The sequence below is a fragment of the Protomyctophum parallelum genome, assembly GCF_964188405.1.
Source record: "Protomyctophum parallelum genome assembly, chromosome: 1".
In the NCBI taxonomy this organism is placed as follows: domain Eukaryota; kingdom Metazoa; phylum Chordata; class Actinopteri; order Myctophiformes; family Myctophidae; genus Protomyctophum; species Protomyctophum parallelum.
Genome location: NC_139697.1, coordinates 90,069,536 through 90,082,486, shown reverse-complemented (window position 1 = coordinate 90,082,486; position 12,951 = coordinate 90,069,536). Strand labels below are relative to the sequence as shown.

General features: G+C 43.1%; 2 protein-coding genes across 2 annotated transcripts; both read right to left on the bottom strand.

The window, feature by feature from the left end:
* Nucleotides 1-1,500: 1,500 nt before the first annotated feature.
* LOC310869911 (erlin-2-like) lies at nt 1,501-2,481 on the bottom strand (the record flags this gene model as incomplete). Its single annotated transcript, XM_083780890.1, has 1 exon — nt 1,501-2,481. The coding sequence occupies one exon, from the start codon at nt 2,479-2,481 to the stop codon at nt 1,501-1,503; it is 981 nt and encodes a 326-aa protein (XP_083637016.1).
* Nucleotides 2,482-3,999: 1,518 nt separating this feature from the next.
* LOC310869901 (ubiquitin-conjugating enzyme E2 J2-like) lies at nt 4,000-4,956 on the bottom strand (the record flags this gene model as incomplete). The annotated part of the gene is made up of 1 exon (XM_083780879.1): nt 4,000-4,956. The coding sequence occupies one exon, from the start codon at nt 4,954-4,956 to the stop codon at nt 4,000-4,002; it is 957 nt and encodes a 318-aa protein (XP_083637005.1).
* Between the last annotated feature and the right edge of the window lie 7,995 nt (nt 4,957-12,951).

Genomic DNA, 12,951 nt, shown 5'->3' with positions numbered 1-12,951 from the left:
CTGAGTCTGTATACATCAGCTATTCGACGAATACGGGGCTCCCTCTCACAAAACATTTTCAGATAGGGTTTAGGAACAAATACATATATGGGGGTCCATGACAAGAACATATTTGATAGTATTATGCTAAGTAAACTAATGCCACTAATACTATTAGTTTAATGTATTCAATTGATGGAAATAATCTAGATTCATTCTATAAAATGAATGTAATGCTGAATAGAAATGTATGTAGTGCAATAATGCATCATAGTATAATGTATTCTGTCATTTTCTTTGCAGACTAAATTAATGTGCAACACAATAGCAACACTATGACAGTCATTCCACAGTACCAGAGTTTTATAAAGAAAAACATACAAAAAATAAAAATAAATATGTTCTACTGACCTCAAATTATTGACTTTTTAGGAATAATTGATAGATATATAAATTATCTAAGCCTTTATTATTTAAGCCTTAATAATAATAATAAACTTTATTTATTTATTTAAAAGGTCAGAAAGTCACCCTTGCCCCATACTTTGGCTCTATGCCCCTCATAAGTTGTCATAACATTATATGATGAGCCACCCACACTGCTCTGTTTCAGATTTAAATCAGATTTGACCATTTTCCCCTCTAACCCCTTCATGTCAATATACGTATAGAAGCCATGTGTCTTTTTTGTGATTCTGAATTATTAACCAAGGCTGGGAACTAATATTATTTTCCATGGAGAATGTAATAGCATTCATATAATATCCATTACATTGCACAGATATAACTGTCATCAGTTATATCTGTCAACTGTCATCAAAAGTCCATGTCCATATTTACATAATATGTATACATAATATTATGTAAATATACATATTATGGTTTCTGGACAGGCAGAAGCCTAAAACCTGTATATCCATATTTAAGGATTTTAAATTATGTTTTTTCTTTACGTTTTGTTTTTTGCATAAATCAATGGCTAACTTTAGTATATAGCTGATCCTCTAATTGTTGTAATTAGAGGAGAAAAAAAAAGATATCTGACCTTATGACGGATCTATACAGTACTTGTTTTCTTTTTTTCTTCTTTTTTTTGTTGCTGTGAAGCACTTTGGTCAATTTCGGTTGTGTTTAATGTGGTATAGAAATAAAGGTTGATTTGATCTGTTCTTTCCAAAATATTTGTGCATACTGAACAAAAACATTTTTATGGCATCACACCTTTAAACCAGTTCAGTATACAATACACTATCACTCCAATGTCCAAATATATATTGTGCAATAAAGACATTTTACAGAACAAACAAGATACAACACCTGCTTTCAACATCCAGTACATCCAGACTCAATTACGGGTCATTTATTTTACAATGTTTGATTACATTCAGGACAGAAGTTCACAGAACTGAAGAAACAGATCTGTACCAGAACTGAGGTAAACATTGTAAAATAGGATTATGTGCTGAATGGTCAGAGAACAGTTTGTCCTGTGGGTCAGGCCACACCCTTCACCCTTCCCCTTTATTCCATGTCCAGGATGTCCATGGCTGCAGATGCCTTGATGGCTGAGCCAGGGGATCCGGAGTCCACAAACATTTGGGGTATGTCCTTACCAAAGTAGATTTTACTGTTGGCTGCGATTGCCTTGAACTTCATCAGCTGCAGATACTCTGGTGTTAGTTTCATCTTATTGGCCTCAGCTGCTCTCTGTGCTGTGTAGAGCTCTGCATCAGCCTTGGCCCTCTGCCTGGCAAGGAAAGCATCGTCTTCAATTTGAGAGATCTTTTTCAACGTCTCCTTTTCCATTACGTTCTGTCTATACGTGATCTCAGACACTTGGGCCACCTTCTCGGCCTCAATCATGGCTTTTATCTTCTCCATCTCGGCCTCCTTCTCCACAACCTTCTGGGTCTGATGTGTGATCAGCAACCTGGTCTTCTCACTCTCCATGATCTCGTAGTTCCTGCGGATGCTCTCTGGGATTTTGGGCTTTGTGACCCGGACCGCCTGTATGAAAAGACCAGGGGCCATGGATGTTAGATCCTCCTGTAGTGTTTTCTTCAGGTTCTCATCGATCCGATCGAATAAGCCAATGTAGACCTCCTGCAGCGAGTGTACACTGCAGAACTGATTGAGCTCGTGATGCACTTTGTTAAATATCAAGACTTTGTCATAGTCGGCTGTGAAGTTCCTCACTATGTCCCACACCGCCGAGGGACTAAGATAGTTCACCACTTCTATGCGGTCAAAGTAAATCATCACTCCCCCACTTGTGCCGCACGGTACATTCTTCACCTCATCAGTCTGCAGCGTTGTCTGAACGGATCTATAACTGGTGATGAAGGGAAGCATAAAGTGATAGCCAGGACCACTGGTGGCTTTCAGGAGAGCCCCTCCCCGGTAATAAACTCCGGTATGTCCCTCCTCGATCCTGTGGACCGAAGCCAGAAGTGTTACTGCTGCGATGATTGAAACTACGATACTCCACTCCTGATACGCCATCCTGTTACCTCTTCAGACCCTCAACTCACGCGACTTTATACCTGTAGGTGACTGATGTCATACTGAACATGACTGATGTCACAATGATGGCCACCGCAATATTCCGTTCTTTAGTTATTGGCAGTTTAATATAGCTTGTTTTCACCAAATAAGCTGTCTAATATTATTAGACTAAACCGGCTTGGATTTGTTTTGATCAGGTCTTTTCCATTTGTCCTCGTATAGATTCCCTCACAGGTTGCGGAAGACCGTACGTAAGCACTAAAAACGGCAAATTACGTAATATATGTCAAGGACAGTCGATGTTATGAAGCAAAATATTTTGACAGCACGTTTTTGACAGAATACACTTTATGTCCACCATGTGCAATCGGGGGTGGGTTTGAATCCACTTCAGTACACATACAAACATACACAAACACTCAAAGCTGACCATTCATTTTCAATGGCAAGTTTGTGTTCACAATCACACTAAAAGCGGGCCAAAGGAGAGGCTAGCGCCCCTAAAAAAAGAAAAACTATTTACAGCTACCAAAGGGGCTTCATGACAATGCAGACATACTGTGAATACATTAAGCCCCCAGCGGCTGTCCACCTCATGAACAGCTCTCAGTGGGTAAATGGGGCAAGGTCTCAGGTTCCAACTCCGATATTTTTGATTTTCCCTCCTGGACCCCCCTGGGGTTTAAGAGGTAATCAACTGAAGTGGTTCATATACTATATTTCTTCATCATCACTCAATCTCAAATTCTCAATAAGAGATTATTTTGAAGATATAAAGCATGTAAAACTAGAAATGCACTCTGTCGAGGTGCTAACTTGTGCCTTGCACACAAGTAGGCCACTTGTGTGCAAGGCGTACTGCCTGAGTACTGCTACTAACTAATGTCTATTACAACTGCTGTTCTAAATCCTTACGTCATTAAGAATGGTGGACAACACCGACATACACACATACATCCCTTATTGGCCGGTGGACAACACCGACATGACATACCATGACATACCCTAACCCTACACCCAGCCGTACTTGTGCACTCTGCTTGCACAAGTAATAATCACCTTCCTAAAACCACCCTTTAGGAAGTTTAGGTCAATCTGTCCATAATTCCCTTCCTTCCGCCCTATTGTGATTGAAATAATGTGGAAGTGTGCACAAGAAACCGCCACAAGTCAACTTTCCCAACCACTACGATAGTTACCCATGCGCCCTAGTTTCAACCACTACAGTTACCCATGCGCCCTGTAATCTGTGCTGTAACGGATCTTTGTAGCAGCACAGTTTATATCAAACCCCTTATTCCAGTTTCCCTTTATGGTCACTGTTTAGGCATTTCATATAGCCACAAACAACAGCTAAGGGGGGCAACCCATTTTTTTCCACCCAGTGTCAATTATCGTGTCCGAGTCGAGGGACTCAGGTCAACAACATGGCCTTTAACTCTTTAGGGAAATCTAATCTAGATCTTCTTAATTTTCTCCTTTTTCAACTGGGAAAAAAGTTCCTCCTAATTCCTTTCAATGCTCAGTGAGCGACAGCTGCAATATCCTCTCTAGCTCCTCGTTCTCCTGTTGCATCCTCCGGTGCTCGTCGTCCTCCTGGGCGCGGGCCGAGAGCTCCATGGCCATGCGGAGGTCCGGGTCCAGGCTGGAGTCGTCCCTCTGCGACAGCTGCAGTGTCCTCTCCAGCTCCTCTTCCTCCTGCTGGACGCGAGCTCGGGCTGAGAACTTGAAGGGGTTCTCGACGAGGGACATCTGCAGCACCCTCTCCAGCTCCTCTTCCTCTTGCTTCCTCCTCCTCTGCTCGTCTTCCTCTTGAGCTCGGGCAGAGAGCTCCATGGCCAGGCGGAGGTCTCGGTCCACGTTGACAACGGGGGGTTCGTAGTGGGGGGCACGATTAGGCTCGCCGTTGTCGGCGAGGGGCAGGGGCTGGGGGAGGATGCCCTGCTCCTCCTGGGCCTTCTGCTTCTGTTTGATTTCATCAACTACATCCGGAAACAGCTCACAAAACTCTTTGTCCTGGAGGTTGAACGCCAGGCTCTGAGCCGACAGTTGTCTTTTTGCATCATCTGAGGTGTTAATGCTGCCCAGGGTAGAGTCCTTCCCCACCATGAAGCTGAGCAGGCCTGTGAGGATGGTGGATACGGACCAGACCGGATTCCATGTGTCTGGGTGGTGGTCTGAGATGGACAGACATAGCCGTGAGTTGCACGCAAATCTCCCATTTGGTGTTATCATGTAGATACTGGGTGGTTTGAAGGGGAAATCCCGTGGAAATATGAGCTTTCCGTGGTAGTATCCGCCTTCGTAGGGGGTTTTCTCAGGACCTCTAACAAGATAGTGCCATTCAAGAATGTTGGAGGGGAGAGGTTCTGCACTGATGAAAGGCACTGGGTCCTTCTTTATTTTGAGGTAATCCTGGTTTAGTCGTTGGACGGCTGTAATCGAAGCGTTCTTGTTCCTGTTGCTGTTCATAGCTGCCAAGATGCAGAGACGTCTACTCGTGGCTTCACCAGAATAAAATGTGTTCTTTCACTGTGACCTTCAGATTCTTATACCGAGCTGTGGTCTGATGTCATGAGTCTGATGCCACAACTTAAATTCCGTTGCCAGTGGCAACGGATTGTTTGTGTCAACTTGCCACAAACTGTGAGTGTGTCCTAAGACACACTAGCTATAGCAGAACCATAGAGTAAGACAGAGTTACGACTTTGAGGGGCAACATAAATGTTGTTATGGCGGAAAGTAAAATGGCTGCCATGGTGACTGCAGGGGGAATCTTCGCGATGGCTCCAGAAATGCAGTGGTGTCATGCTCGTAGAACGCAGTACCACGCCGTGGTACCAGTAATGTTTTGATGTGCACGCGCAGGGACGGAACCGAACGTTGAGAATGCATTGGGCGTTTAAGTTAAATAACTCAGAAACTACAAAACATTTCAAAGTAAAATGTTCCAGCATGTGTCTCCACAGTAAGCTGAATAATAAAATGTGTGAATGGAGTTTCTAGGTGAAAGTGATTTTTTGACGTGCCACTATCTGCCATTGAGCCCCATGTTAAAAGTCTCAAATTTGAAAGCACTATATTTCTAAAACTATGACACCTTTCAAAGATTCCTTTTCAGGCAAACATGTCCACCGTAAGATGAACCTAAGTAGTTTAGAATGGGGTTGGTAGGTTTAAGTATGTAGGACTAGTAGCATGCCAAAGTTTGTGCTATTGCCATAGAGAATGCATTGGGCGTTTAAGTTAAATAACTCAGACACTACAAAACATTTCAAAGTAAAACGTTCCAGCATGTGTCTCCACATTAAGCTGAATAATAAAAAGTGTGAATGGAGTTTCTAGGTGAAAGTGATTTTTTGACGTGCCAAAATCTGCCATTGAGCCCCATGTTAAAAGTCTCAAATTTGAAAGCACTATATTTCTAAAACTATGACACCTTTTAAAGATTCCTTTTCAGGCAAACATGTCCACCGTAAGATGAACCTAAGTAGGCTAGAATGGGGTTGCTAGGTGTAAGTATGTAGGACTAGTAGCATGCCAAAGTTTGTGTCTCATCCTCCGCAACACCCATTCTCATACACCGCTAAACTTTTAAGTATGTTGCGGTAGAGAGAACGTCTGTTTCGGTAATGATAATTTAATAATGTCAGACTATATTTTTAAATAAATCATGTTTATATTTAAATCAACTATTCATTTAAATATTATTCATTAACTAGATATTTTCTATTGAAAATAGTTATAGCCCATCGTTTTTTGAAATTTTGGAGAAAAAAAAAATCCTCGTTTTTCATCATTTTGACCATTGGCTATAGCCCATTATCGTACGGCATACTATAGCACGCCGTTTTTCATAATTTTTGAGGATTTGAAAAAATGAAAAAAATGAAAAAAACGATCGGTTAAAGCCCATAGTTTTTTGAATTTTTGAATTTTTTTTATCCTCGTTTTTTCATCATTTTGGACCATGGGCTATAGCCCATATCGTACGGCATACTATAGCACGCCGTTTTTCATCATTTTTGAGGATTTGAAAAAAATGAAAAAATGAAAAAACGATGGGTTATAGCCCATCGTTTTTTGAATTTTTGAATATTATTTTTTTATCCTCGTTTTTCATCATTCTGGACCATGGGCTATAGCCCATATCGTACGGCATACTATAGCACGCCATTTTTCATCATTTCTGAGCATTTGAAAAAAATGAAAAAAAACGATGGGTTATAGCCCATCGTTTTTTGAATTTTTGAATATTATTTTTTTATCCTCGTTTTTCATCATTTTGGACCATGGGCTATAGCCCATATCGTTCGGCATACTATAGCACGCCGTTTTTCATCATTTTTAAGGATTTTAATTTTTTTATTTAATTAAAATCAAAATCTGAATACCTAAGTAAGAAATAAGTATTTCGCGAACACAACTTAAAAGAACATGAAGTAACCATGGTTCTTTAAGTAAGTGAGCGAAATACTTCGCTCTATGGGAGGCTTTCGTTCGAAGCCGAGGTGCAGATTTTCATTTATGAACTCCTCACAGGACATTTTATTATGTCCTGTGGGTTTAAGGCTCGTGACGTAGGCGCCCAGCGCCTCAGGCGTATTTAAGGCCTTGTACCGACGTCACGAACCACTCGAACATTCTTTCCTTCTGCCACAGAGCAAGACAGGAGGGTGTTCAGCGAAGTATTTCGCTCACTTACTTAAAGAACCATGGTTACTGAAGTAACCTTCATGTTCTGTCAGTGTCTTCCCGGAGCGGCTAACTGGGGTAGGGCGGAGACTGCCCCAGGTAGCCTGGGTTTTATAGAGGGAGGAGGGGCGTTGCCTCATTCCCTCTGGGGCTCTATAGGATGGACTTGATCAGAGTCCATTTATGGTTCGGCTTCTCCCAAGACCGCGTGCGCCAGAGAGGGCACTGCCACATCTAGGTTATAGTATGTGGCAAAGGTCGAGGAGGAGGACCTGCTTGCCACTGTGCAGACATCCTGGATTGAGACACCCTTGTGGAGTGCCCAGGATGCTGCCATGCCTCTCGTGGAATGAGCCCTTAGCGTCAGCGAGGGCTCCACTCCCTGAGTGGCGGAGGCCAGACGGTTGGCCTGCACTATCCAGCTGGAGATAGTGACTTTTGTGAGAGGCTTTCCCCTGGTTCTGTCACCCCAGGATATGAACAGTTGATGACTTATCCTTGAGGGGCCTGTTCTGTCCATGTAAGCGCGGAGCACTCTCACTGGACAGAGGCAGTTCAGCCTCCTGTCCTCTTCAGTAGCGAAGGGGGGAGGGTGGAAAGCCTGTAGATCCACCGGTATGCAAACTGAGAAAGCGTTCTTTGGTAAGAAGGCTGGGTTTGCTTTAATGGTGACCTTGGTTGACCTGTCGTCGAATCTCATGCACTCTGGAGTGGTCGAAAGTGCGTGTAGATCGCTGACCCTCTTAGCGGTCGTCAGGGCGACTAGGAGGGCTAAAGCATTCATCCACCGTTGAAAAGGTCTCATATTCAGCCTGGCTAGGCGGATTATGTGAACCACTGAGGCCATAAGCCCCGCCATCCGGAGGCATGCATGAAAAGGAATGGAACGATCCTTTTTGAATGACGCCGCGGACTGTATTATCGCCTCTATTCTCTCTTGGCTCAGACGAGCTGTGAAAGAGATCGAGTCTAGCGTTATACCGATGAAGTCTATAGACTGTGTCGGAATTAACACGCTCTTCTCCTGGTTTATTCGGAACCCGAGAGAGTGGAGGTGGCTGAGCACTTGTTGTGTGTGCAACAGCGCCTCCTGTGGCGAGTCTGCTGACAGGACCCAGTCGTCTATATACGTTGCTAGACGAATGCCCTGTCGTCATAGTGGAGCTATAGCCGCGGCTGTAACTTTCACAAAGACTCTCGGACTCAAAGACATTCCGAAGGGGAGGACGTTGTATTCGTATACTCTCCCTTCGAACCCGAAGCGCAGAAATTTTCTGTGCGGGGGTAAATTGGAACATGAAAGTAGGCGTCCTGTAGGTCTATTGACGTGAACCAGTCCCCTTTGCGGGGTGAGCATAGTAGGACTGGCGGCGTCAGCATTTTGAAGCGGAATGTCTTCAAAGAGCGATTCAGGGCTCTGAGGTCTAGAATGGGGCGAAGCCCGCCCCCCTTCTTTTTCACCAGGAAATAGTGGGAATAAAACCTGTTGAGAGACTGGTTGACAGAGACCTCTGAGATGGCGCCTTTCTGTAGGAGGGAAATGATTTCCTCCTTTAGAATGCGCACCGCCTCCCCGCTTGCTTTCGAGAAGATAATTATTTCGAAAGTGGGCGGCTTTGTGGCGAATTGGAGCCTGTAACCTTTTGCTATAGTGCACATGACCCATGAACTCTGAACTGTAGGAGGAAGGGGGGGTGCGGCCTTGACCCCCCTCTGGACCCGGCCGGGCGCATCACTTACGCTTCCCATAACCACGTCCTCTGGGAGCGTCTTTCTTGTATGGCGGGGGAGAGCGGCGGCTGTCGTCTCTTGTCTTGGGACGTCCCCGCTGCGGTGGTCTGTCCCCGCCACGGTCCTGGCTCCTGGATGATCCCTTGTTGTCCGTCTTGGGCTTCCATGGTGCCTTCTTAGCCTTGTTAGGGCGGAAGGAGGAGGCCTGGGCAGCCAAAGGTTTGAGAGCCTTTATTGTTTTAGTGGAGGTCTCGGCCTGCTGTATGGACACGGACATTTTCTCTAGGACCCCATGGAACAGGCTCTCAGGAGAGATGGGGGCTCCTATCATGTCCCTCTTGACGGAGTCTGAGAGAGGGGCTAGGTTGACCCACCTCATTCTCTCTTGTAGGACGGGGGGGAGGACGACGTTCTCCGTTCCTACCTTCCCACTGGATTCTCTTGACCGAGGATTCGGGCCACTCGTGCCCGCAGCGTAGAACCGCCGTCTTGTAAATGCCCATGATGGAAGACTCATCTATAAGCATTTCGTCGCGGTTCTGCTGCTGCTGTTGTTCAACCTTCATGTCCCCGTTGTCGTCCTCGTAGAGAGGGCAGCGGGGCATGCCGTCGTCATCCTCGTCGTTATTGTAGTACTCATAGTCCGCGTAGCTGGCTTCGTCGACAATAACGAAGTCCTCGTCATAGGGCACCTTGTAGGAAGGGAGTTCTCCCTCCTCTTCCTCCTCGTAGCGCCGTGGGGACGGGTCCAGGCGGTCAGCCACCCTGCTAGGCGCGACATCGGGTGCTGCGCGCTTCGGAGGGGGTTCCGCGGCGGCCCTGACGAGCTGCTGGCGCGGTCTGGCCACCGGAGCGGGGGGAAACTCCTATAACTTCGTGCTATAGTATGCCGTAAGGTATGGGCTATAGCCCATGTTCAAAAATGATGAAAAAATGAGGTTATTAATTTTTTTCAAAATTTCAAAAAACGATGGGCTATAACCCATTTTCTTTTTTTTTTTAATCCTCAAAAATGATGAAAAACGGCGTGCTAGAGTATGCCGTACGATATGGGCTATTAGACGAGCGTCTAAAAATGGGATAAAAAACGTCTAAAAATAGACGTCTAAAACACGTCTAAAAAGAGACGTGTTTTAGACGTCTATTTTTAGACGTTTTTTAGACGTCTATTTTTTAGACGTTTTAGGCATGCTATAGTATGCCGTACGGTATGGGCCATAGCCCATGTTCAAAAATGATGAAAAACGAGGTTAAAAAAAAAAAATCTAAATTTCAAAAAACGATTGGCTATAACCCATCGTTTGCCGTACAGTATGCCGTACAGTATGCCGTACAGTATGGGCTATAGCCCATGGTCAAAAATGGGATAAAACACGTCTAAAAATAGACGTCTAAAACACGTCTATTTTTAGACGTGTTTTAGACGTCTATTTTTAGACGTTTTAATCCCATTTTTAGACGCTCGTCTAATAGCCCATATCGTACTGCATACTATAGCACGCCGTTTTTCATCATTTTTGAGGATTTGAAAAAAAGTGAAGAAAAAAAAACGATGGGTTATAGCCCATCTTTTTTGATTTTTTAATTTTTTTTCAAATCCTCAAAAATGATGAAAAACGGCGTGCTATAGTATGCCGTACAGTATGGGCTATAGCCCATGGTCAAAAATGGGATAAAAAACATCTAAAAATAGACGTCTAAAACACGTCTATTTTTAGACGTGTTTTAGACGTCTATTTTTAGACGTTTTAATCCCATTTTTAGACGCTCGTCTAATAGCCCATATCGTACTGCATACTATAGCACGCCGTTTTTCATCATTTTTGAGGATTTGAAAAAAAGTGAAGAAAAAAAAACGATGGGTTATAGCCCATCTTTTTTTATTTTTTTATTTTTTTTCAAATCCTCAAAAATGATGAAAAACGGCGTGCTATAGTATGCTGTACAGTATGGGCTATAGCCCATGGTCAAAAATGGGATAAAAAACATCTAAAAATAGACGTCTAAAACACGTCTATTTTTAGACGTGTTTTAGACGTCTATTTTTTGACGTTTTTATCCCATTTTTAGACGCTCGTCTAATAGCCCATAAAGTACGGCATACTATAGCACGCCGTTTTTCATCATTTTTGAGGATTTGAAAAAAATGGAAAAAAAAAAAAAATTATGGGTTATAGCCCATCGTTTTTAGATTTTTTAGATTTTTTTCAAATCCTCAAAAAAAAGTATGGGCTATAGCCCATGGTCAAAAATGGGATAAAAAATCACACCAGTGTGAACCAAGTGGTGCAACTCCCGTCTATTGGTTCTCTGTATCGTTCCAATTTGTATCGTTCCAATTTCTTCTCTGTATCGTTCCAATTTCTTCTCTGTATCGTTCCAATTTCTTCTCTGTATCGTTTGCGTCCAGCAGGTGGCAGCCATGTCACATACTTCTCTCGTTCCAATTTCACACATGCGCACACCACTCATGCTCATGGTTACAGGTACACACACAGGTACACGGACATTGCAAGCTGGATGTAGAAGTGGTTGCACCACTTAAAAACATCTAAAAATAGACGTCTAAAACACGTCTATTTTTAGACGTGTTTTAGACGTCTATTTTTAGACGTTTTAATCCCATTTTTAGACGCTCGTCTAATAGCCCATACCGTACGGCATACTATAGCATGCCGTTTTTCATCATTTTTGAGGATTTGAAAAAAACGTTTTTCATCACGCTTTTTCATCACGCTTTTTCATCACGTTTTTCATCACGCTTTTTCATCACGCTTTTTCATCACGCTTTTCATCATGCTTTTCATCAAGTTTTTTCATCAGCTTTTTCATCACTTTTTCATCGCTTTTTTCATCGCTTTTTCATCGCTTTTTCATCACTTTTTCATCGCTTTTTCATCGCTTTTTCATCGCCTTTTCATCGCCTTTTCATCGCCTTTTCATCGCTTTTTCATCGCTTTTTCATCGATTTTTCATCGCTTTTTCATCGCCTTTTCATCGCTTTTTCATCGCTTTTTCATCGCTTTTTCATCGCTTTTTCATCGCTTTTTCATCGCTTTTTCATCGCTTTTTCATCGCTTTTTCATCGCTTTTTCATCGCTTTTTCATCGCTTTTTCATCGCTTTTTCATCGCTTTTTCGTCTCGCTTTTTCGTCTCGCTTTTTCATCGCTTTTTCATCGCTTTTTCATCGCTTTTTTCATCGCTTTTTTCATCGCTTTTTCATCGCCTTTTCATCTCGCTTTTTCATCTCGCTTTTTCATCGCTTTTTTCATCGCTTTTTCATCGCTTTTTCATCGCTTTTTCATCGCTTTTTCATCACTTTTTCATCGCTTTTTCATCTCGCTTTTCATCGCTTTTTCATCGCTTTTTCGTCTCGCTTTTTCGTCTCGCTTTTTCGTCTCGCTTTTTCGTCTCGCTTTTTCATCTCGCTTTTTCATCGCTTTTTCATCGCTTTTTCATCGCTTTTTCGTCTCGCTTTTTCGTCTCGCTTTTTCATCGCTTTTTCATTGCTTTTTCATCGCTTTTTCATCGCTTTTTCATCTCGCTTTTCATCGCTTTTTCATCGCTTTTTCGTCTCGCTTTTTCGTCTCGCTTTTTCATCTCGCTTTTTCATCTCGCTTTTCCATCGCTTTTTCATCGCTTTTTCATCGCTTTTTCATCGCTTTTTCATCGCTTTTTCATCGCTTTTTCATCGCTTTTTCGTCTCGCTTTTTCGTCTCGCTTTTTCGTCTCGCTTTTTCGTCTCGCTTTTTCATCGCTTTTTCATCGCTTTTTCATCGCTTTTTCGTCTCGCTTTTTCGTCTCGCTTTTTCATCGCTTTTTCGTCTCGCTTTTTCGTCTCGCCTTTTCATCGCTTTTTCATCGCTTTTTCATCGCTTTTTCATCGCTTTTTCGTCTCGCTTTTTCGTCTCGCTTTTTCGTCTCGCTTTTTCATCTCGCTTTTTCATCGCTTTTTCATCGCTTTTTCATCTCGCTTTTTCATCGCTTTTTCATCGCTTTTTCGTCTCACTTTTTCGTCTCGCTTTTTCGTATCGCTTTTT